General features: G+C 44.2%; 1 protein-coding gene across 1 annotated transcript in view; it reads left to right on the top strand.

Moving 5' to 3' along the window:
* The first annotated feature begins 482 nt into the window (after nucleotides 1-482).
* LOC131261907 (lachesin-like) overlaps nucleotides 483-24,835 on the top strand; it is a 50,090-nt gene continuing 25,737 nt past the window's right edge. Inside the window, exons 1-5 of the mRNA XM_058263764.1 lie at nucleotides 483-588; nucleotides 14,192-14,298; nucleotides 17,706-17,922; nucleotides 20,460-20,618; nucleotides 20,847-20,975. Of these exons, the coding sequence (XP_058119747.1) occupies nucleotides 483-588; nucleotides 14,192-14,298; nucleotides 17,706-17,922; nucleotides 20,460-20,618; nucleotides 20,847-20,975 (718 nt within the window). The remainder of the gene's footprint in view (nucleotides 589-14,191; nucleotides 14,299-17,705; nucleotides 17,923-20,459; nucleotides 20,619-20,846; nucleotides 20,976-24,835) is intronic.

A 24,835-nucleotide genomic window follows, 5' to 3' on the forward strand; every position in this document is an offset into this window, starting at 1 on the left:
TAAAACCGGAACCTTTAATTCCTCGAGAAACCCACGCTTCCAAGAATCCTATTCCGAAGCGTGTTACGCAAATTGAGTACGAAATGAAACACTAATGAATATTAAATGTACCAAAATCAACACAATTTTCCACGTGAAAAGTGAAACCGACAGCGACCGTTGGGGTTTAGTAACGATTTTCCACCGTGACGCCGTGCGTTGGCATTCATTTATTTCTCGTTTTCGGGTGTAGCATTCGACGTAGGCCAACCCCGAAATCCAGGTCAAAAGGTGAAAGAATTTGAAAGTAATAAAAGTGTCCGTCCCTACACGAGTGTGCTGTGGAAAATTGTGACGCCGTGAAAAACGGAAGTCCAGTGCCGCGGGATAAAACGCGTGGCAGCAAATTAGTGACACACGTTTGGCGACACTGCCGGCCGAGTCGGCCCGGTCTGCGATCGATAACCTCGTGCTATGAGAAGGGCACTGCCACTGAACAGCTGATGAGCGGCCTACAAACACTCGAGGCCCTCTTCTTCATGCTTCTAGCGGCGTCGGGGGTCTCTTCTAACACAACCAGCAAAACAGGAACAGCACCTGCAACGAACGGTAAGTGTCGGCCACATTTTCGTAATTTTCGACAAGTTTTACCCCACCCCGCAACCCCTGCAAGCCGGGCCCGTCGCCTCGGGGCAAATCGTATCGCCAGCCATCGGTCGGGCGGTAAAAGCGACGAAAATGTAATTATTCTGGCGGGATCCGTTTTGTCGCTTTGCCGGGTGGTTTTTCACGAACGGCATCATTTTCACCTGCACACCGGGGTAGGAAAAAAGCTTCCGGCGGGAATTCTAATTTTGTATTCATACAAACATTGGCCCTGGGAGGAAGGTTTTCCGATGGCACGCTAGTCGTTCGCCTGAAGATGCTCTCCCTGTCGGTTCCGTGCGCCGCTCCGTGTAGCGTTTCGAATGTAATCTACATTAATTTGTGCTCCGATTTTGTGAGGTGAGTGGAATTATCGGTCGGAATAATAATTGCTACATAATTATGTTCGGGGAAGACTATTCGGGTGCGATGCTCATTTAAATCACTGTTCAAGCGAAACCCAAAGACAAACATGCGGATTTCGCAGCCTGGTGAAGACATTGCAAAGTCAGTCCCTCGCGCGTGGTGTTAATTTTGCATCTCCATGAAATCGATTCTCGTGAAGCAGTGTTGAATGAATCGGTCTTAAATAGAGTATCGGCAAATATATTCAGAATATTTTTTATAGAATATTACTCAAGATAATTATTCTGTTGCATAATTCCGTCATCCGCAATGCAGATAATAAAACACCATTTCATGCGTGATTTTATTGATGAATTAGCGGATGTTTCAAGATTTAATGATTGATTTTGTAGAACGTAAATATTGTTATCGTTTCAACATAAAGCCTGATAAAATGTTGATATGCAATTTTTTTTATATGCAATGTTTAATTCATAAATGAACGATTTACATTTTTGCAGTTAAATATTTTAGTTTTTCCCTTTATAAACGATTTCAGTTTCAAATCAGTTAGTCTAACTCTTTGCTTGTAACAAAATCAACGGTATAGTATAGATTACCTCTACCATCACATTACCGTGAGGGTAAAATGGAAACTATATTATTAAAAACCGAGGAAACTCTGAATTTGATATTTTATGTTACAGTTACAAAGCTGATTCTATAACTGATTTATTCTTATAGAAGACAAATGATGTGATATTTAATAAGTTATTTTCAAGAACTTTGATTTCCGCACATTTGCAAAGCATAACATATGCCGACGTCATTTTATTGTAAACTTTTCCATTAAAGCAATAGAAAATAAACACATTTTAAGAGTACGTCGAGCTACCGTCACAACACGTCGGCTTTAAAACGTCCTTGAAGGCGTAGACCGGACCGCTCGGACATCGATCGTTTCAGTACATCGACAGTGTCCTTGCCACAGATGTTTCCTTACGTAATATAACCACCGGCATCACCAGTACGTCGGAACCACAAACTCACCCAACATAGCGCACCGAATGTGGCCGACCCCGTTTCTCGAACCGGCCCGTAACCCCTTGGCCACTTGTCACAATAGATAATAATCAGATGTGACGGTCAATATAGCAGCGATGCTATGCGGACGGTACGGTACCGACCTGACAGCAAGGTACAACATCGCTCGAACGATGAGCGTCCACCTCTTGATGGGTCCTTTCGATTCGCTTCGAGCAAGTGAACACAATCCCATCACGCTTCGTCAATCATACGCATTTTCCCCGTCCCATCAGCTGACGAGCGAAACGACTTCGGGAAAAACTCGACCACGGTATGTCGATGGAAAAGTCATCATACGCACCCGGCGCCCCAGACCATATCCGCCGGGGGGTTGGCCTCTAATCTAGTGCGGAGCGTAAGGGACACGGCTTCACGTGTGTTGCATGTTTTCCTTTCCTTTTTTTTTTTGAGCCAATGGAAGAGCTGCCATCGACCGTGATGCAAAAGTCGGCAGACATCCTCAGGATGCTTAATTCGTCTCCCCCACCCTCTGGATGTGGTGTCCGTTGTCCCCCACCGCAAATGGCGTTCGATGGTCGGTTGTCGCACGGTGTACAAACAAAATCGACACCAATGTTTTCGGCAACAGACACACCACCCGCACACCACCGCACAAACACCGTTGCAAAGTCAATCGCTGTGGACGTGTCTCCTTCGTGGTGCATAGCCTCGCCTACGTCCAAAAGAACACGTACACCCGCCCTGGGGTTGCAGCGTGGCATTATCACGATGCTGTGCGGTCATGTTTTACATAAATACGACACACCAACAACATGTGGCTTTTTTGGGGAGGTTGCAACCGATGCAAAACGCAGCCCGGCATATGGACGCCGCTTCGCCGTCGGATTCGGGACTGGAGCGCGTCTGTGGTGAAACACCGATTCGCATCCCGATACACGGTGTACCGTTTCCTCGTCTTGCTCGTCGAGGGTGTGCCTCTAGGGTGTCCTTTCGGGACAGTAAAGCTCTTAACTTTTGTTCATTCAACACCCATTTCGTACCCTTCCACAACCCAAGCTGCACCGAATGATATGCTACACTCGCCACGAAACTACCGCCGCTTATGCTGTTGGTGCTTTTCAGGAGACGAGATTCTCAGAGCACTTACACTGAGTAGCTGTTGACACCGGACGAAACGGTCGTTGGCGTTGCGAGCGGAACGGAAACCGACCGCCGCCGATGAGACGATGATTCAATCAACCACATTCTTGTGGAACACGTCGTAATCGAACGGGCAAATGTGGGTAGAGAAGGCAACTTAATCGCTTCAAAACTCTTTTTGTTCACCCTCGGTGCCTCGGTATGCTAAAACGTTATTGCAGGGGAAATTCCTTCAACTGTACTGTGCTGATCACTTCCGCCCAGCAGGTTTGTGAAATTAGATTTTCGGGGGATGCAATTTGTTTGCATTTTGTTCCCTTCACACAATGAAGCGAAAGCGAAGGATTTGCAACAACTATGCAAATGTAATGGAATGGAAAAATGAAATTTTGGTGAAGTAAATACATATGAACATAATTCAAATTAAAAACATACTTTGATGATTAAATACTATATTCACAATAAAATGGTGGTTTCATAAAAACTTTTTTCAATTGCTCATCGTTTCACATATTACTTTAAAACACTGGTCCCTTATCAACTTTTTTCATGTTTTTTTCTTTCTCATATTCACATCGTATTTACCCTTTTAACGCTTATTTGATCGACCTTCACAAAGCATATACCGTTGAAGCTATCATAAAACAACCCGTTTCCGTGGCGCAAAATTAGTCGTAAAATTATTATGTTACGGTTTTGTTTCACAATCAAGCACAAGCCCTTCACCGGCGTTCAGCAATTAGGCTCCCCCAGCAAACAATGATTATTTGAACAAACCACGTACAGCATGATACCGGAATGGGGGAAGCATTCAGCACAGCATCAGCACCGGAATCCTATTGTAGAACTCCGGTTCCTACCCATTGACATAAAACAGCCCGAAACCGACGCTAGAACGCTTCCACTTGCGCAGCCCCACCAACTTCTCCACCTGAGCTTAAGACAAGGTAAAGACAGGGACCGGAGGTGGCTTCTTCACTCCAGGGCGAACCCCCAAAGTGTGAATTTAATTCAACTCATTCACCGCCGTTTTCGTGAATTGCGAAAACTCATTAGAGATTTATGGGATGTGATAATAGATAATCAAAGTTATGAATAAAGCATATTAAAACCGAAGTCCCGTAAGTTCACATAAAGCCCGGAACCTGAGCGAACGTACGCCACGTCGCAACGTAGTGGAAAGTTCGGATGGAAAACAGATGATCCAATTATGCTTATCTCGGGTGTTATATCGTCCCGCCCATTGTTGTGTGTGTGTTTGTGTGTGTGCGGTGCCGCCGCCATCGGGGATGTGCTATCGTCGGGAAAATTCGTCCTCACAGCCATATCCATGGAACGTATAGCATTCCCGGCTCGACGGGAGCCGTAAGCCGAGGCACTAGTGAGTCGAGAGGCTGGTAAATGTTAGACCGTATTGTCTGCAATTAATTATGTACCGAACGGGAAAATGATGCTCCCCCCGTCCGAAAACTGGGATATAGAACGGAAAAGATGCGTTGTTTGGCTTTGACGCTGGCAGAAAAGAACACTTTAATGGCACGACAATTACCCCCGATTTGCGAGCGGTCGATATTACATCAGCTTTCGGTTTGATATTATGATATCCACATCGGTGGAAAACTCGTGAGAACTGCGGAATTCGTTTATGCCCCGCTAAATTAAACATCATACCACGAGAACAAGAACCAGAGCTAGTCACAGTAATGATAATAAAAAATATATATTATTACATCGAAAATCGAGAAAATGTTGATACGCTACAGGAACAAACAAAGTCAAAAGAAAGTAACACAATTTTTAAAAAGGCACAAAAACCTTAAAAGCAAACTCATATTACATATAACATGAACATTACGTGAAATATAAACAAAGACAATTAAAGACAATACAGCCTACCATGGCCACAGGCCAAGTGCACGTCCATAAATGACCCAAACATTGTTTGCAATAGGAAAATTCGTTGCAATTTAATGAAAACAATATTCCGATCGAATTACTTTAAGCAGAATTATAAAACAATCTTGTCAAAATTGACATCCATGTATTAATTGAAATATGACGAAGAAAATCATCGAAAATAATCCCTCTGCATTCATATTTGAAAGCAAAACAATTATTTAAAATCTTCCAACTCTCCAACGGAATACGTTTACAGTCATTCTCTTTCCACGTCAATAAACGCAACAAGCAATAAATCGAGCTGCCCACGCGAGGCACGACGAAAACCCTTTGGTCAAATTATAGGATAATGTTAACATACTGAAGAGATTTGTTACTCCAACCAGCAAAGGCCCGTAAAAAAGGTACAGGTTTCACGTGCAGCCGCGGCGAGCAATTATCGCTTGTTTTTCACGACGCGCCAACTCCAGACCGGGCGGGATAAAAAGGCCCATTTATCTCCCCGTCAGCAGCTACGGTAACCTTCTCATACGAAACGGTTCCAACTCCCGGCCGCATCGTGCATCGTGGAAAAAAGCAATTGGTGGAAAATTCCCCAATTCACCCGCACATCCCGCCGGACGGGTTGCGCGTCCGGTTACAATGCAAATGGCGAGCGCCTCGCACAATGGTTGTTTAATAAAATATTAAATTTAACAGCCATGGGTATTAAATGATTAAAACCGTGCACAGGAGTGGCTTTTAATTTGGTGTCCGTAAATTGTTTTCCGTTTGCCCGACGACCCCGCGAGCGACGATGGGAGGCTTTTGTCGGTTTGCTTTTTCCAGCAGGGCCTTTTTTTTACGGTCCATCCGAATCAAAAGTTAAAATAACAAACGATGGGAAGCCGTAAATACGTGAGGAGTGGAACGCGGGCTGATGGGTAGGAACGGTCATAGGAACTAAATGAACGAATATGAACTTTGTCGCATCGTGCGAGCAGTTGAATGACCAAGCCCGGCCCCAAAATGACACCGGTGAGGCGAGTGTCAATGTCAGCAGAGTGTTTCGCAGCCATCAACAACGAGGTTGGGGAGGCACTGCCGACGGTTGGAACGGACTCGGTTACGGGCAGGACATGGTAATTGATTTCAGATGGCCCACACTCAGCCAGCATACCGTCAACCCCAAAAACCGAGCAAGAAATTTGAATCTAGCGTCAACAAAGGAGCAACGATCGGTCAACCGTTCTACCTCCACGCCGCATGTAGTGCGTGTAGAAAACGTTTTTCCGCAGACATCCACCCCCCTTGGGGCGTGAGGTGGCGGTCTAGCGACCGTCTGCCCGCTTAGCCGACGATGGCAGCATCGACCCTCGGTGGCCAGGAGAGATGATGACGATGATAGAGCTGCAATAAATTGATAGCCGACGATGGATTTGTTGTGTCCCGAGCCGGGAGCAGCCCTTTCATCGAGGGTATTGCTTTTGTGTGTCGGCCAGTAATTTAGAGTAATGAATGAACTTTGCATAAACATCTTCACCGGTGGTGGTATGATTTAATTGTCCTCATTGTGTCTCTTCGCATCGAGTGATATCGAGCATAAAATCAATAGAAAGGCGGTGTGAAGAAGTCAGGGTTCAATTGTATTATGTTGAACAGAAGCTTGATAGCAAAATAGTGCTTTTGGTTTTTAGCTAAATGAAACATAATTTAAAGTGTAAAAATAAACAGAAAAATGTACAACATATTTAAGTTAATAATTAAGAGTTTAAAAACTAATTAAAACTAAATTTAAAAAATAAGAATTTTTAAAAGAGTTAATAAAATTGCATTTAAGCAGAATAAAAGAAGAATAATAAGAAGTTCTTCAAAGATTCGGTGTCAAATTGCAAATTTTATGTTCGTTAAGGGATTTCACAACGCTAGATTTTAATGAACAGAGTAGTTTTAAATATTTCAAATATATCAGTAGTTTTTTTCAGAACGTTGAGTAATAAATCAAAAGCGAACAACAATGTAGAAATACTTAAACCAAATATTACACGGTGTGTTACGAATGTAAATTATACCGTGTTCATGCTTCATCTCTGCGATATCAATTACATTTCGCGCTCCTTTTCCTTTCACGACATCAAAGAAGATCGGTTGTAATCAACAGGCATCCAGCTACCCGGAATTTCCCACGCTTATCAACGCTTGACGCCACCACAAGCCAAAAGCCATCCCACAACCGCCCCCAAGACTAATAACCCAACAAAATTGGTCTCGCTATAGGGGAAAAAACAGAAAACACTCTTCAAACCGCGCCCATTCTTCAACCTCCAAGAAGCAACCGCCCTCGAACTCCCGAACAGTACAAGGACCTTCCGAAAAGCCACCAAATGAGCCACACCTAATCTTCCTGTTTATCGTTTAGTGTGGAAACAGGAAACCATTTATCTTAATGTAACCAACCGCTACCCACCGCCATTTTCACCATCGTGCCACCAAGAAAGCTCGTCGAAAACGCTCGTTAATCCCGCCGCAAAAAAGGGCTTTTCATTCGTTTGCTCGCTTTCTCTCGCAATGTCCGTGCCGCCCCATCCCGCTCCTACCGCCTTCGACAGGCTGCGGTTGGCTGTGGTTGGGAAAAGCATTAGGTCTTGCTTTTTATGCACATTCAATTAGATTGTTTTTGCTCCAGCCGCCTCCCAAACAGATTGTTTTCCTCAGCCAGGCTTCATCCGTTACGCCGTGAAACTTCCCTTCGGCGCGTGCCAATTCGCTAAGCCATAACAAACATTACTTCGAAGCTTCGGAGCGGGAGCCGCGGTTGGAGGCGCAAGTCTATCATTTTGCGCCACAAGAAAACGCCACCATCGAGGGGGCGGTATGGATGAACGCGAAGAACGCCCGACGGAAGCGGGTCGGATTTCCTGATTTCCGAAGCACAATTCTCCGTCATCGTTGTCGTCGACGGCAAGGCGAGGTGGGTTGCTCTCTCCAATCCCGAACCGTCACAAAGGACCGTTCCCGAAAAGGGTCACCGACGGGATAGGCGGGAGGTGAAACCGGAACCGGGACAACTTTCACCCTCACCTTTCGTCGCGGGCCATTTTTCTTCGCGCTTCGCGTGACGCCGACGTTGACGTGATTATCGTTTTATGTAATTAAGATTTAATTGGTTAATTAGTACGTCAACGTCGGTTCCGGTGATGAATAGAAATGGGACTTCCGGTTATAATTATCGAACACCTCCTTCGCCGGGGGGCGTCCGTATTACGGGATTTATTTTCTACTTGGCCCACAATGTGTTTTCCACTCGGGGTTTTCGTCTTCAAAGAAAATGTTCTACCGCTATCATAAACCATAATAAAGCAATTGTTCGATCTGCACAAGAAGGGCCTATCTTTTCACTGGTTTATCGATAATTTTCTTCATCTCTTTTATTTATAAATGAAAATCTTTACCTTTTATATATTTGGTAAAGTTAACAAACATTCTAGGACACGCTTATTGATGAAATGCTCTCGTATTCGGAGCGTTCTTGTAGCCTATTCCTTAATTGACTGTCGTTGAAACTATTGAGCAAACAACACTACATGTAATTTGGAATACATTCCAACTGATTCCAACCAGTTCCGTACAAGTGCACTTAAAGTCTCAAACAAACTCCCATCGTCGGAAATCAACATGTTTTTCATGACATGTAATGGCATTTCGTTTCGAACTGTCCCCCGAGTTTCTCGTTACGTGTCGTTACATCATACACATGTATGGCAGATGATATGCGGAAGTTTTCTAAAGTCACCCCTCAGCCCCTTCTTCCCCCGGGTAATGAAGAGGGCACGTAATCGCTCGTATTTGGATTGGCACATTCATTGGTATTCATTCGCGGTCGACTTTTCGTGCGAGTTTGTTGTCGAAAGTTGTCGATCGAACGAAGAGAAAACTTTACTGGACGAGTTTGGCGAAGAACGAAGAAGAAAAAAAAGCAATACCCCATCCCACTCCGCCTCCTTCCCTTTGGTTTTCCACCTTCCCACGCAGCGAGTGACTGCTGACGGAGAAATTTCATTTAAAATCAGCCAAAAGTCAAGTTTATCAACAACAATCAATTGGCAAAAGCGATAAAACACCGTTAATTTAATTTCGTTCGTCGCTTCCTGTGCGCCGAGGCAGGCACACAACTCCAAAACACGACCCAAAAGGGATCACGTACAACATTCCGCTGGCGCAGACCACCTTGAGTTCGGCGAGTCTTGCGTCCCGCTTGCTTCCGGATCGTGCTCCGTGCAAGATGTTTCAAGACTGACGTCTTTGGAAATTCTCTTCCATCAACAGAATGAGAACCCACTCCACCGGATCACCCAGATCTGGTGTTTCGTACTCGTTCGATCGAATCGCACCCTTTCATCAGAGCACCGGTGAAAGATGTCCTTCTGACATTAACCTCTAGCGCCGAACGAACCGCTTGCAGCACAACAAACCCGACCCAACCGAGCTGCTGACATCGAACGATTGGGAGAAGTTCGACACCACAAATGCTTCCTCCTGTCGTGTCTCGTGAAACTAGACGTGCAATTCCGAAACGAGCCATTTCAACCACGATAGGGACGACATAAATAAAAGAAAAAACTACATGCCCAACAAAATGGCCCAAAAACACACGCAAAAGATGTTTCAGCCTCAATCGTGCTGCCATAAGGCTGTTCTCCTCATCTCCTAGAACGATTCGCTCTCGCCACACTGTCTTGCGTTTTATCTGAAAGTTCTTGGAAACGGGAGTAAAAACATCCTCCTACGGCTAAAACGAGCCCTTCTGAATGTTTCCAGATGGCGAGCACTAGAATTCATGCGGCAGAAACTTGGCCAATTTATGTCGATTTAATTTCTGACGTCGTCCAAAATCGGTGACGCCGTTTGTGGCTGTCTGAAACCATCCTTTTGCGTAAGTAACTGTGTAGCGATTCCGTCTTTCACAGTTATTAAACGAAGAAATAAGTTTTGAATTTCAGCACCTATTTTGGCAATAGATTTTGGACATAATTAGAGTTACTAATGCAACTTCAATATGAAACCATGAAGTGAAAGTTGAATAGGTTTAGAAGCAAGAATTCGAGAGTGTAAATATCTTCGGATATCAACCAAAAATTCTTGGAACCTTCAGGCTTTCGAAACCAAAAACACTTTCCTGTCGAAACCCCGATGGAAAAGGTGTAGCAAAACCGTAAGATCGTGAGTAGCATACTAAACGAAAACAAACACACGGGGGCATGGTTTTTTTTGTGTGACATTTCCCTTTTTCTGCCATGCCCTATACTACAGCGGCTTCATCGATTTTCATTTCCGGTCGGTAGTGCCAAATGAAGAACGAACCCCGGATACAACCAGTTCACTTCCGCGTGACAAACGCGACATCTTCGACCTTCGCACTTGTTTATCACTCGCTGAATATTTATTTGTACATATATTTTACTGGCGCGATGCGAGACTCCCTGACCATCCTTTCGGTACCGGAGCGTATCTTTCGATCGCCGACATCGATGGTGAATAGTTACGATGGGCGACTTTTGATCGTGTTTAGCAGCGACGAAGAGAATGGGTTATACTTTCCAATTCTTGTTTCGTTCGAAAGTGTCTGCGTTCACTAAAGACAGTGTTTTTCTCGCTATCGTACCGTCGGCATCAGCACTTTTAAACTTCTCACTTTCCGTAGGCGGGGGTGGTAAGTTTTACCGAAGAAAACAAAAAACAAAACGACCCGGATCTTCTTTAGTTACCTCCCAGAGGCCAGCGGTTTCGCCAGCATCGGAGACAGGATCTTTAACGTTTGTAGGGGGTTTGTTTTCTTCCTCGGGATTGCTTCTTTCTTGATGGTTTTTGGGTGTAACAAAACTCCAGTTGGCGCCAGCGACATACACACACACCGTACACCCGCCTCCCCGAGTTGCTGAAATTGATAACCACTGTTGCCATTTATCTTCGGCAATACGGTTCCGACAGGGCCTCGCCGCTTTCGTGGCAATTTCGACGGCAACCAAAGACAAAACGCCGGAAACTGCACGACTGCGTGCTGCTGGGAGTGTTTGCGACGGCACACTTTGGCAACCGTTCAACCGAACACGAACCGGATCGGAGCAGCGTCTCGTAGTGCAGTCACCGCGGTGGTGCTCAGTCAACAAACTGAACCGATCTCGCCAGACTCGTCGATTGCCGATCGGCGGAATTATTAAAAAAGAGCAAACAGAGCGGGTCAGAGGTGGATAGCGCGATAAAGTGGAATGAATTGTTTGCCGAGCGACAATGCGTCTTGCCACGAACTACGGCCGAGAAATATGGTCTCTGCTGGCAAGATAATGCACGCCGGTCGAGGCGTTTGGGCTCCGATCGGCGCATTAATAAAAATGTACATTATCAATTCCAATTGAGCAAGTCAAACACGAGTATTGTCAATCTTGATAAGCGTTTCTGGTTTTATGCGGTTACACTAAATGGACGGGAAAGTAAAAGTGCACAGTTTTGCTAAAAACCTGTTCATGCAATTTAAAAATTTAAAAAACTTGGCGGTTTGATTGCATCTACATACCACACACATGAGTACTTAATGCAAGGGAGGACATTACATCATTGGAAATAACGGTTCTAGATCAGGATGACCCTATGAACTGTTGGTACATTCCACCACAATATTTGTGCAGCTCCGTTAATTAATATCTAGCTTCTCAACCAAATATAAGCGGTTCAAAACACTCTATCGTCTTCCAAACGACTCGAAGTTGTTCCGTAGTTCCAAGCATCTTTATAATTTCGGTTAGATCCAACCAAGCCTTCTCATCGTGCAGTGCTGGTGTTGTGCTTTGTTTCGCTGTGCTTTTCGCAAATTTACTCCATCCGTGCCAATGGTCCGGGGTGTGACTCCAACTGTACCTGTCAATCTGCAAGCGGGTTTAGATTTGAAGTGCTCTTGTCCAAATTGGACTTCCTGCAATATCAAATGCACGAACTGCGACACAACCTCAGTGACAATAGAATTGATTGATGCAATTGAAACTGGTGACAGTGTTATATATCAATAAACTATTCTGTGAAAGGACAATTTGCTTCGATCATCATTCGTCGAGAAATTCGATACAAAGAAGAAACAATCTCAAATAAACCTATTCACTTTTATCTCGATCGTTAAGTGATCAGTGTCCAATCATCATTTTAATGAAACGTACATCTTTTAATAAAGTTGGACAATAAGATGAAGCATACCAAACAACGCAAACATGTAAATAAAAATCAATATCGATCTCCATTTATTGGCGTGTTTCTTTTTTGTAAGGAAAAAAAACAGGTTTACTGTACTGGGACCTATAAAAATCACTCAGACCAGAAGAGCATAGGCCATTCGTCTGCAGACTACAGTTTGTTCGTGTTCACAACCATCATGTGGCACCATAGTACTTCAGTTGTTTTGTTATATTTCTTGTTATTGCCGATTTGTTCTACTCAAGCTAATCTTAATTGCACCGGCCAATCATTCAGCGGTTTTGGATTTGAAGTGTTGATTGCCAGGTTAGACTTTCTACAGCAAAAGGTTGACGAAATGGCTCACAACCTCAGCAGTCTACAAAATATTTCTGAAAGCCTAATCGCTCATCAATTGATTTGTAACTTTTTCGAAAAAGATTCTGTCAAGGAGAAGGAAACGAAAGTCCCGGTTGGTATTAAGACGAATCTTCACAAACAACTATTTCGATCGTGCAGCGAAGAACCCACCAAAGTGTCTGGAAAATATGTACTGCAGGTCAAGAATGAATCGTTCGAGGGAATTTGTGAGCAGACACTGTTCGGAGGAGGATGGCTTGTGATTCAGAATCGTTTCAATGGATCGGTGGATTTTTATCGCAACTGGAGCGAGTACCGCCGAGGTTTCGGGAACATCGAACAAGAGTTCTGGATCGGGCTGGACCGCCTTCATCAGCTTACCTCTTCTCGACCCCATCAGCTGTTAGTCGAAGTGCAAGACTCCACCGGAGAATATAAATATGCACAGTACAGCGAATTCGAAATTGGGAGTGAAGCTGAGCAGTACATTTTGAAGATTCTCGGAACCTGTAACGGTACGGCAACCGATGCACTGCGAGCTCACGTAGGTCTTAAATTCGTCACTTTTGACCGAGAGAACATGGCACACGGATATAATCGAGCAGTTGCGTATGGAGGAGCTTGGTGGTATGCTGACGGTCATCACTCTAATTTAAATGGCATCTATATGAAAGGTAGAAAAGGTAGAGAAGCAATGCGCTGGTATACCATAGGGGAACGCGTCAGCTTAGGGCTATCTTCGACACGAATGATGATTCGTGCAATCTAAGAAGCATTCTCAAGGATAGATAAAGATCTTCAAAAGTGTTCTTTGCAAGGTCAGAATCTGTAAGAAAAGCATATTAAGCTCAATGCTAAACTTTGTATTCATCTCTGCAACCTACACACATGCACCAATACTGTTCTCCACACTTATGTTTTTAAACTCAGTATAGTGAAATAATAAACCACATGTTATGAAAAATATCCCACCCTGCATATTTATCGAACAAATCAAACTGGGTTTTTCGTCTTAATTAAAAGAGTAAACGAGATCAGCGAGTGCCATTAGAGATAGTACAATGTTATCACAACGTTAACCGATAATAGTAAAGTCAATTTGGTCTGTTGATACATATGATTGGTAGTATAGGCTATTAGATTTCTTAAATTCATTACTAACTACCAACAGTATGTATGAAAAAATGTCCTTTCCTTATACTTATTACATACTTATCCTACTGATTTCTTACTTAAACAATTCATCGAAAGTTTAAACCTTCTTAAACCAGAACATCAGTTCAGTGTCACTTTTAACTTCGCTTTTAACAACATAGCTTCCCTGTGGTTCAAGCGTATATCATTTTAAATACGAATAAGCTTATTCTATTGAACGTTATCTCAACATCAATCGCGGAAGAGATTGTTTCCTATTCTGTTGGTTAGGCTGTTTCCATCCGGGAAGGCAACATTTTTAGTAACGAAAAAGGCAGCATGCTCGGATTGGTTAGCCCTTATAGACAGAAACATTTGACATTAAAACTAAGCTGCGTTTATAGTTTAAAATTAACGGGTTTTTTTTACTTCTCTCCATTTTCAGTTGTCGTCGAAGAACCAGAATTTACGGATGTTATAGAAAATGTTACAGTGCCTGCCGGACGGAACGTCAAATTGGCTTGTTCCGTAAAAAATCTAGGATCATATAAAGTAAGTACTAATGATTCCATTACCGACAAACAATTTGGTACAAAACATTACAGCATTACTTAACAATACTCATCGACACGAACGATCACCTCGACAAGCGCTACGGACACATTTACACTAACGACCAATACCGTTTCGTTTATCCCCTGAAAAAAAATCTCAAAATTTATAGTTCGTACGTGTCGTTAAGCCATCTAAGCATCCAATGGGGAATACATTTGAAACCACGAAGCAAACGAAAACATTCCCAAGCAGAAAGATCAAAACCACGCCTCGTCCATCAAGCTTCAATCAGTAGCACGAAACGTGTGCAAATCTGTTTTTATTAAAATTGGTATCTTTTAATAAAAAGATATCACCCCTAATCGCCCGCATGCTACCCATTTCGTCTGCGCTGTGTTCACGTGAATGCACGCAGTCATGAATATTTTGTTAATAAAAATTCACATTTATTTGCATTCTACCGGCTTACGATTTCTTCATTCCTTTGGGTTTGTCGTATTCCGTTTCTTCGTCCCCGGACAAGAAAACAAACGCAGGAGAGTGGTCGTCTGATCGTTCTCCAGCGATATTTTGCTGGCCTTTTAAATGGGCCAAACGATACGTGATTCTCTGATACATTCATTCTCCGTCGTCCTTGGTGCTTGAAGGACGAATTTTTCTACGCTTCATTCAATTGTTTTTGCGCACACATCTCTAGTATAGGAAATGAACAGAGCAAAATGAAGCAAAATAAAAAGAAAACATAACCTTCTTAGCCTCATACATGTTATCGTTTGCAATCCTACTATTTGATCCTTGTGTGATAAAAAAATACCCAGAACTGAGTATATAACCACACACAAGCCGCTCACATGCCGCCGATGGCGAATGTTTACCCAAACGATCAACTTTCCGACGTACTCGGAAGAAATGCCTACACATCCTCAGACATCCTTGTATGTCTCGGGTAAACATAAAAATTCCACATTATCCTTGTACGCATCCTTCAACCGGGAGCCGGTCTGCTGGCATTTTGTTTTTCTTCTCCATTCAAAAGACGATAAAAGGGGAACGGAAGAAGGTGCAATAAAAAATAAATTCCTCCACGTGCAAGTACATTTTCCATGTTCGTTATACCCTCAGATGGGTTGGATCCCGCCCTACTGTCTGATATCATGCCCGTATCCGTATTTTGACCACACTGGGGACTGAATCAGTATCGTGGAAATGGAAGCCTCAAGCACGCAAACCATACACAAATCCTTAGAATTTTCCTCGGGGAAAAGGGGGCGATGAAAATCAAGGTGAAAGTATATTATACGGTTCGACGGAACGAAAGACGCCTGATCCTTTGGCGTCACTTTTCGCCTACGGTGAAAGTTGTTGTTTTTAAACTCGATTTTTCCTCTTTGACCTTCCGAAAAGAACGGCTTTCCCAACGCTTCTGATTGCTTTAACGAACCCGCCGGCATATGCATGGGCTGGGAATACCGGCTTGCGTCATCACAATCGAAGAAATGCCCATGGGTTAGACCCATCGTTTGATAGCAAACATTTCCAACGAAAATGAACAGGAGAACCGAATGGTGGGAAAACCACAGAAAAAACACAAAACACCTTCTGGGATTATGTTTACGATTAATCACAACATGCGTTCAATAAAAATATAAACTCCATACGAAATGGATTTCCCGTGAGGACTACCTAAACGGTTTGGATCAACATCTGTGGTTCACGGCCAGTATAAGAAAACGACAAATAAATGGTGATGATAAAGCCGTACAAATATCTTCTCGATAAACTTGATTGTGTGGTCCCCTTGGCGATCCTAAGTGATTTTGTAGACCTGGGACAGATTTAAAACACACAAAAGAACTCAGAAGGATGAAGGAACCAACCTTGACTTTGTGTTTATTTGAGAACGACTTTTTTTAGCATTGCAAAAAATATACTGACATAACCTACAAGCAGTTTTTGATACGACAAGCGAAATTGATTAAAACTTTGTTTAAATGAATCAACTGCATCCATTTTATTTTTGATTCACCATTGTGATTCCCCCTTAATTAAGATGTTGAAGTCAATTATGAGGACGGGTTTTTGAGCTGATTGCTTAATTGGTTGGTCAATTGGATGACAACCAACATTTGCTTTAATAACAATGTCTTCCAAAGCCGAGCTCAGAGGTATAAAAGGAACGTTAATATGTAGATCGATTGCAAAGCATATCAATGCTCCTGCGTGATAAATAGTGTTACTGTCATAATTGTTACTTCGCAGAAAAATGTGTTCGTACCTTTGGATGACCCTGATGTGCACTGCTTTTTTACTCTTGTCGCAAATCGAACGTATCCAGGCGAGTGATAACTGTTCCGTTCAAACACACTACGGATTTGGCTTTGAAGTGCTAATGAACAAGTTAGAATATCTGCAGCATAAGCTGGACGAATTGGGACAAAACTTGCCGCACAATATTTCGGAAAGCATTCTCTCCAAACAAGCGACTTACAATAATCCTGTGAAAATAACCGAGACCAAAGTGGAAACGAACAATCCCCAAATTCTTGCTACTGGATCAGAGCTCCGATCGTGTCGCGAGGAACCTGGCAAAGTGTCCGGGAAATTCTTGCTACAGATCAACACAGAAGCGTACGAGGGAGTTTGTGAGCAGTTACTGTACGGAGGAGGATGGTTGGTAATTCAGCATCGTTTCAATGGATTGCTGGACTTCGATCGTAACTGGACTGAATATCGCCAGGGATTCGGTGACATCGATCAAGAGTTCTGGATCGGACTGGAGCGTCTACATAGGCTTACCACTGCTCGATCTCACCAGCTTTTGGTTGAGGTGAAAACTTCCGCTGGTGAAGCTGGCTATGCACAATACAGCGAGTTCGAAATTGGAGGTGAAGGTGAGAAATACGGCCTAAGGAAACTTGGCACCTACAATGGCACGATGGGAGATTCGTTAGTGTACCATAAGGGAAGACAATTCAGTACCAAAGATCAAGATAACGATGCCTACCCGGGGAGCTGTGCCGTAGAGTATGGGGGTGCCTGGTGGTACAACGCTTGTCATTACTCGAACTTGAATGGCCTCTACATGAAAGGAACTGTCAATCCGAAATCGATGTGCTGGAACAGTTTTAAAAACCAATGTCAAGGACTAGCGTCTTCGCGCATGATGATTCGTGAAGTGTGAAAACATATGCTCATGAAGAGAATATCGCCGTGTCAAATTGTTATCCACTTTAGACAACAAGAATGAATAAATAAAAGTTAAACATTGGATAATTATGCATTTGATCCTTGGTCTAGCTTTTGTAAAATCTAAAAAATATCACAGCTCGAATAGCGCTCCAACAAACTCCTCAAAACATATTATGGATCGTTCATACGACTTTGCTACGTATCTCTTCTTTCAGGTAGCGTGGATGCACTTCGAGCAGTCCGCGATCCTTACTGTACATAACCATGTGATCACACGGAATCCTCGCATTAGCGTCACGCACGACAAGCACGACAAGCACAAGACCTGGTTCTTACACATATCAAACGTGCAGGAGGAGGACAAGGGACGCTACATGTGCCAAATCAACACCGTCACGGCAAAGACGCAGTTCGGCTATCTGCATGTGGTCGGTAAGTAGCTTGAAGAGAAAAACCCATTATATACTAATATTAAGCAGGAACTCACAAGCACGATGAAAAGCTTAATGACTTTTCGATTCGGTTAATGCTGAATGGTAGCTAAGTTTTTTTTCATGTTTCCCTGATCTGTTTCACCTGATCGTCCAATCGTTGATGCTGTCACATCCAACTTTTTTTTCAGCTGATAGAAATGGACACTTTCGGAGCGGGGTTTATCCTGTCTCCGCCACGAGCGCCATTTAGTGGAATAAAAACCCGCCAGCACGGAAATCGATGTTCTTTGCTCCATCTATTATCCACAGGTTCTGTTTCGAAGCTGCTGGGAAGCGAACGACAATGCCGAGATTCTCGACAGTGCTAGAGGAGAGAAAAAACTCAATCCCAATGTCGTTACAGCGCCGTAAGGTGCAAATTTAATTTTCCCTCCTAATGCCAGGATAAATTGCCTGTGTCGTCGAAAACGGCTTTAAGTAATGGGGACGGTGACGCGATAAAGCGGCAGTAATTAACTTATCCCTCCAGAAAGATTAGTTTCGCAGGCAGTAAGAGAAGAACATTTATGTATGAAAGGACTGCTTTTGCTTTTCTCAACCGGTTCCTTACCAACAATATGTGTTGCTTATAAAACATAGAACATCGAGGATAATTGTGAACTGAGCTCTTTTACGTAAAGAAATAATCCCTGAATGTCGAGATCTGCAGCAGAAATTAACAATGCTGCTTATTGTTAAACATGACTACTTTTTCCAAACTGCAACTGATCGGTTTCAAATGGCGAGAATGACTAATGGAATCTGCATTGAATTTGCATACCGTTGTATTGAATCCTTCCGCTGGATGAAGTCACAAACCTTAGCACTCGACTTGCCTTTTTGTTATTGTCAGCTCCTTTTAATCTATTGCCCGAGTCAGCTTTCTGCCGAAACCGGGCGCCGATACAATTTCGCTCATCATATTGTTTCGATGCCGTAGACCTGCATGCTGTTGCAATTTTTCACGTTTTTTGCACCCCCCAAACGATGTCTCGCAGCACAATAGAACCCGTGGGGCTAAATCCGATCAGCACTGCAGCAACCGAAGCGAACGGAAGTGATTCGATTTTGCACTTTTGTCGTTTGCGCCGATGAAAAACGATAGGCGTAATGAAGAAACGGAAAATCAATTTAAATTCAAATCACATTAGGATCATCAGCCACATCGTCATCCGATACGTAAAGTACGCGCGCGACCCGGCTGCACACCGGCACGGCGAAGACGAACCGGGCAAAACTTGCAAGACGATTGACGATGGACGCAATGCCGGCCCCGGTTCGAGACCTTCCCGGTTAGCAATCTTGTGTTGAGCCATCGGATGCTGATGCAAGAAAAACAACGGTTAAACTTCCCCCGAATGGCGGGTGGTGGGGGGAGGCGATGAGAAAAATCCCAAAAGATGCTTGGCTTGCAAACAACCTCCGGTAATAGGGGACTGGAACGGTGGAGGGAGGTCGGCTGGTTGTGCCGGAGCATGAAAACAATTTCAAAATAAACATTTATTTATTTTCATTTCCCTGGAGCGTGCAGCCCACGCAAACAGTGGTTTTGGGGAAGGACGATGAAGTAAAACGGACGCTTCTTATGAACAGTCGACATCTTGAGCCTCACCATCTTTCAAACGGTGCAGACACCGGGCCATACAAAAAAAAAACAACATCGTTCGAACGGGAAGGCCAAAGGGAAATGCTTTGAAAAATGCAAACCCCCACGTTTCCCCCACTTATCGCAGGGTGTGCGGCGTGTTTTTCCACCAGTATGTGTGTGTGTTCTAAGCAAGTAATCCTTATGCTAGGACAGCATGAAAAATTTGGCACCCATTCAGGAAAACTCTTGCAAAGCGCAGGGGGGGATACCGAAACGGTGAAGAAAAACCAGCCAACTTTTTCCCATTCGTCCTCCAAACACCCATGTGGAGTTGAGCAGAGAAATTCATCAACATATCTTTTTCCTATCTCTTTTACATTGTGACACTTTGTTCACACCTTCCTCATGTTCTGGATGTATGATTTTCTTTGGAGAAAATTTCGTTTGCTGTACATCCGGAGATGGTGGCTTTTATTGTGCTTGAATAATAGGGAACTTTGGATAAAGGTTTTCTAAATCATTCATTTTGTCACATTCGATTGGGTTTGATGGTATGTAGAAACATGATTTTGGAGAAAATGATGTCCAAAGCGGGTCAGAAATGGGAAAATTTGTATTCAAATCAAAATCAAAACTGATCAAATGGTTCTGGAAAGAAAGGAACACCTTTTTCAAAAATCAATGCAAACTTTAAGCTAGCTATAGATAAAAACACACTTTTTCCATTTTTTCATCATGAGTCGTACTTTTCTGTGAAGCCATATGGACATGGTTCTGTTGATGAAAACGAGCACTTAAGTTATAACTAGTTTGAAAAACAAATTCATAATTCTTATCCGTGACACACAGGAGTTTTTGTTGATAATTATTTTTATTATTCTAACTATCCCCCCCCCCCCCCCCCCCAGTGCCGCCCAACATCGACGACTCCCTCAGCTCCAGTGACGTCATCGTGCGGGAGGGTTCCAACGTGACGCTAAAATGTCGCGCCACAGGAAGCCCAACGCCGACGGTAAAATGGAAACGGGACGACAACTCCAAGATAGCCATTAATAGATCGCTGAACGGTAAGTATGCTGGCAAACCCAAAACGTAAGAAAGTGGGCAACATTTTCCAAACGGCTCAAGAAACCCCGGGTTGCGGTTCCCGGGCGTTCTCGCACCGTTATCGACCACACGGGAACGGTCTGTCGCCTGCATTAATAAATTTCTTTTCCCTTTTCTCACCCTCCTGTACGCTACGACAACCACTTCTGCACGCTGAATCGAACACGGAAAATCGGCACCACCCGCAGTGCCCGAGTGGGAGGGCAATTCCATCGAAATTACGAAAATCTCCCGCCTGGACATGGGTGCATACCTCTGCATTGCATCGAACGGCGTACCGCCCACGGTGTCGAAGCGAATTAAAGTCAGCGTTGACTGTAAGTATTTCGCACTCCACGGAACACGCCGGCACTATCCACACGTTCGCCGATTCGGGCAAATGGACATGAATTTCCCTTACCGGCGTTGTGTGCCCTGTTGTCGCTGTTCCTAGGCGTCATTGTGGTGTAACTGCTTAAATTAAAACCAATTTACATTTGCCATTAAATTAAACTCGCCCCGTTGGGCGAAGCGGAAGAAGCGAGCGTTAACGTGTGGAAACCAGGCCGGGGAAAACTGTTGCTAGTACATACACGGGGACCCTATCGCATGAGCGAAAAGTAATACCGACACGAAACAACACGAAACAAAAAAATACATTCCCGGTGCAAACAAGCAACAGTAAATGTGATTTCCACCCGAGCCCCACGGCGCTAGAATTTTGTCGGTCGTTACCACGGCGCAACAAACCGAAACAAAAACAGAAAAAGAAGCCCAAAACAACTAGCGCTGGGCGAACGGACAAACATGGTGGAATAATTCCATACCGATGGCGGTCGCCATAATCCTGGAGCGAGTATGGAAATTAAAAACACTAATCGTCCATTTAGCCATCGAGCGAGCCCCGGAGGACGCCGTGGAATGCCGGAATGGATTGGCTACTTAAAACCATTAGAGGTGTCAGCCCGCTTGTTAGCTCAGTGTCCGGTACCTCCGGGACTGCGGGCTATGATCGGCGATTTGAGGGGGATTAATTTGAATTTTATACTGCGCTTCCGTTTCCCGGCGTGGGGCTTATGTCAATCGCTTGGAAAACCGATCTCCGAGAACGGGGATTTATTTATGAAGGTTGTTTTTTAAGTCAGTGCCACTTTGCTATCGATTTCAAAGCAGAGTCTTTCAAGTTTAAAGATTATTCTAATATGTTTCTACTGTTTTTCTCAATTAACTTGGAAAGTCATTTAATTTAAATTGTATAACTAATACTTTAAACTAACTTATACAGTACAAAATTGTGTGGCGCATTCGGTCCAAAGCTTAATGATAACTTAAACTAAAGGCGTTACTGTGCAGGATATCAATCTATGGTATTATTTGACACACGCTTATATCATTTCTTGCACAATTTTTTATTGATAACACATATTTTATGTTGTTTTGTGATGTTGTAAGACAAATTGCAAAAAAGTATATTGTTACTTGTTTGATAAACAGTCTAAGCGTATGTTAGCTTAGTTTTTAAACTCCAAGTATTTGAAGAGATAAACATGTTATCTATTCAGCATAGATTCCAAGCTCTTGAATAATGTAACATCCTTCACGACGAGTCCGTATCAACGCATCTGTCCTGACTCCCGTGAATGGATTTAATCAATCAAACTACATGTGATCAACGGAATCGTACCACTTCATCTTCGGAAATTCTACCGAGAAAACACTCTGTATTTTCAAACCTGTTCTCCTACCAGTAGAAGAAATCCGCTGGAATGAATCACGAGAAAATCAATGCAAGCATGAACGTCCCGGAATTAAAGTGCCCATTGATCTTACACTTTCACTTTAAATCTTTTCTCCGTTCTCAACTAAAATAACTCACGCTACATCCTGGCGACGTTCAGAACTTCGAGTTCCGTCCGCACAGTCGGAAGGAAAATTTAAATTTACCGAACGGAAATCGGAGAAAAATGGGCATCATTGGCGGCGACGTCGTGGACTGTAAAGGACAACGCTTCCAACGCCCCCACCTCCCCCTAGCCTGACTCCTTCCCATTCACGCGGATCGATCGTGATGTATCCTTAAAGCTACCGCGGGAAGCGAACGAAAAACGGTCACGAAACGACTTTCGGTAGCGCCGTTGAACGATGCCAAAAATGGGTTCGGGCAGAATTTAACATCGCCATTGAATTACGATATCTTCTTCGCGCCATTTCGCCGACGGGATTCGGGAAAAATCTGAATGCTTGCCAACGAACCACTCTGTCGCTGGCGAACACCGGGAGGTGGTGAACCTGGTGGTGGTGAGGCTAGAACGCAGGACAATGTAACACGATGGTGGGATAAAAAATTAAAGCTACACTTCTTGAAAGACTGATCTTGTTCCGGTGCTTCCTTCCGGCACTTTTCCGCCCCGAACCAATCCCGAATCTCCCCGATTCCGTTCCCTCTTATCCTTATTTGATCCGGCAACGGAAGAATCTTCCCAAAGAACCACCACCTGCACATGTCTTAGACACTCATGGAGGAGGGAGGTTTTCTCGGTTCTTCATTGATCTGCCTACAACTCAACACCTCCCGCAATCCAACTGATTCCGGCAGCAGGTCCCTTTTCCAACCGCCCCAACCATCACCCTTCGACAAAAGGGACGCAACCACCCTCGGGCCGGATCAAGCGTAAAGCTGGTGCGAATTGGTGCTCCACCACTCCAAGAATTCCTTTGCCCGGAAGCACCACAAACTTGGGGGAAGCTGACGATGGTTCGATGGTTTCGTTGGGAGGGCGAGAAAGATACTCAATACCACCACCGTAATTCCAGTGCCACTAAAGGAGCAACTCTGGCTGAGCCTGGTCGGGTCGTCGGTGCGTCGTTCCCTAACTTCGACGCGATGATTGGGAAGGTGTGAACGAAATAATAAAAATAAATATTTGAGCAAAAATCAACTGGCGCACTGGTGGCGCGTTCCGGCGGGTGGGGCATATCCGTTTATATCTCCCTGCACCGACGTTCCGGCCTGCCGGATGGACGTGATGCTCTGGGAGACACAAAAGGATCCAAACGAAGAGGAAACGGTCGACTTCTTTCATTTTTTCTCCCTTCCTTCGCTGTGTCCTTTACGTCGCTTGTGGCATTCGTTTACGAGCCTTTTGCCGTTGCGTGGGATTGGTCTAGACTCGCTAGACACTTCCGATGACGCGTACGTGCGGGACATGTGCGATGTAAATACACACACACACACAAACGAGTGGACCGGAAACGGCACGGTAAAAGAAAGCCAATCTGGCACAAACGTACAAATACAGATATCGCTTCACTAGACTTCTGTTCCGGCCGCCTTTCAAGGCGCAGTTTTCCACCGGGAGACGGTTCAGCGCAACACACAACCCAGGTAAGGTGGCCGTTATCAGGTAGAAGGCATCAGTGGCTTAATAATCAGAATTACACAATTTAAGGCAACATTTGATTGAGCTCGTACTGCGACAAGACGGCGATGTGGAGGAACTCCGAGCTGTTTCCCTTAGGGAAGGGAACGGTGCGAAAAGGAAACGAAGTTCCTGCTTCGCAAAATAAAATTCGATTCCGTCGGGCGAACCCGAAGCCGGCCGGAAGTAGACTGCAATCAAATAAATTGGCAGTTTTTCCTCCTTTTACTACCGGTGTTTCCGTGAGACGGACGACTGGCTGTGAGAGATTCCTTTGCACATACACACACCTTATGTTCCTGTCGTGCTTACACGCCGTTTCAACGATATCGGTGGTTAAAGGTTGACCAGCATCGATCGTGTAGTCAACCTGTTAAATGGTGTCGAAAATTATCCCCCCCGAACGGCTCCATGTCCGAGACGACCCATGAAAGCTGGTGGAACGTATTACGACCCACCCCCGGGGGGAGGGGTGGCTCGTTTGTGGCGTGATCTGCTGCAAGGTGTGGGAGACGGAGCGGCCAATCGGCATCCTCGGGCAACATAATTGATGATGCAGCATATCCACTTCCGGTGGGATAACGATTATTGCTAATGAAGACAATCATCATTTACTGGACGACCTGGTAGTCACTGCTAAGGTTGCTACCCAACCCAATGGAAACTCATACACACACACACACACATGTCCACGACCATCAAACAAGAAGGCGGGAAACCTCGTGATGTTTGCCCTTTCGCATCTGCCAAGGATGCTAGAGGGTGCTCTTGAGCTGCCG

The sequence above is a fragment of the Anopheles coustani genome, chromosome 2 (genome assembly GCF_943734705.1).
Source record: "Anopheles coustani chromosome 2, idAnoCousDA_361_x.2, whole genome shotgun sequence".
Taxonomy (NCBI): Eukaryota; Metazoa; Arthropoda; class Insecta; order Diptera; family Culicidae; genus Anopheles; species Anopheles coustani.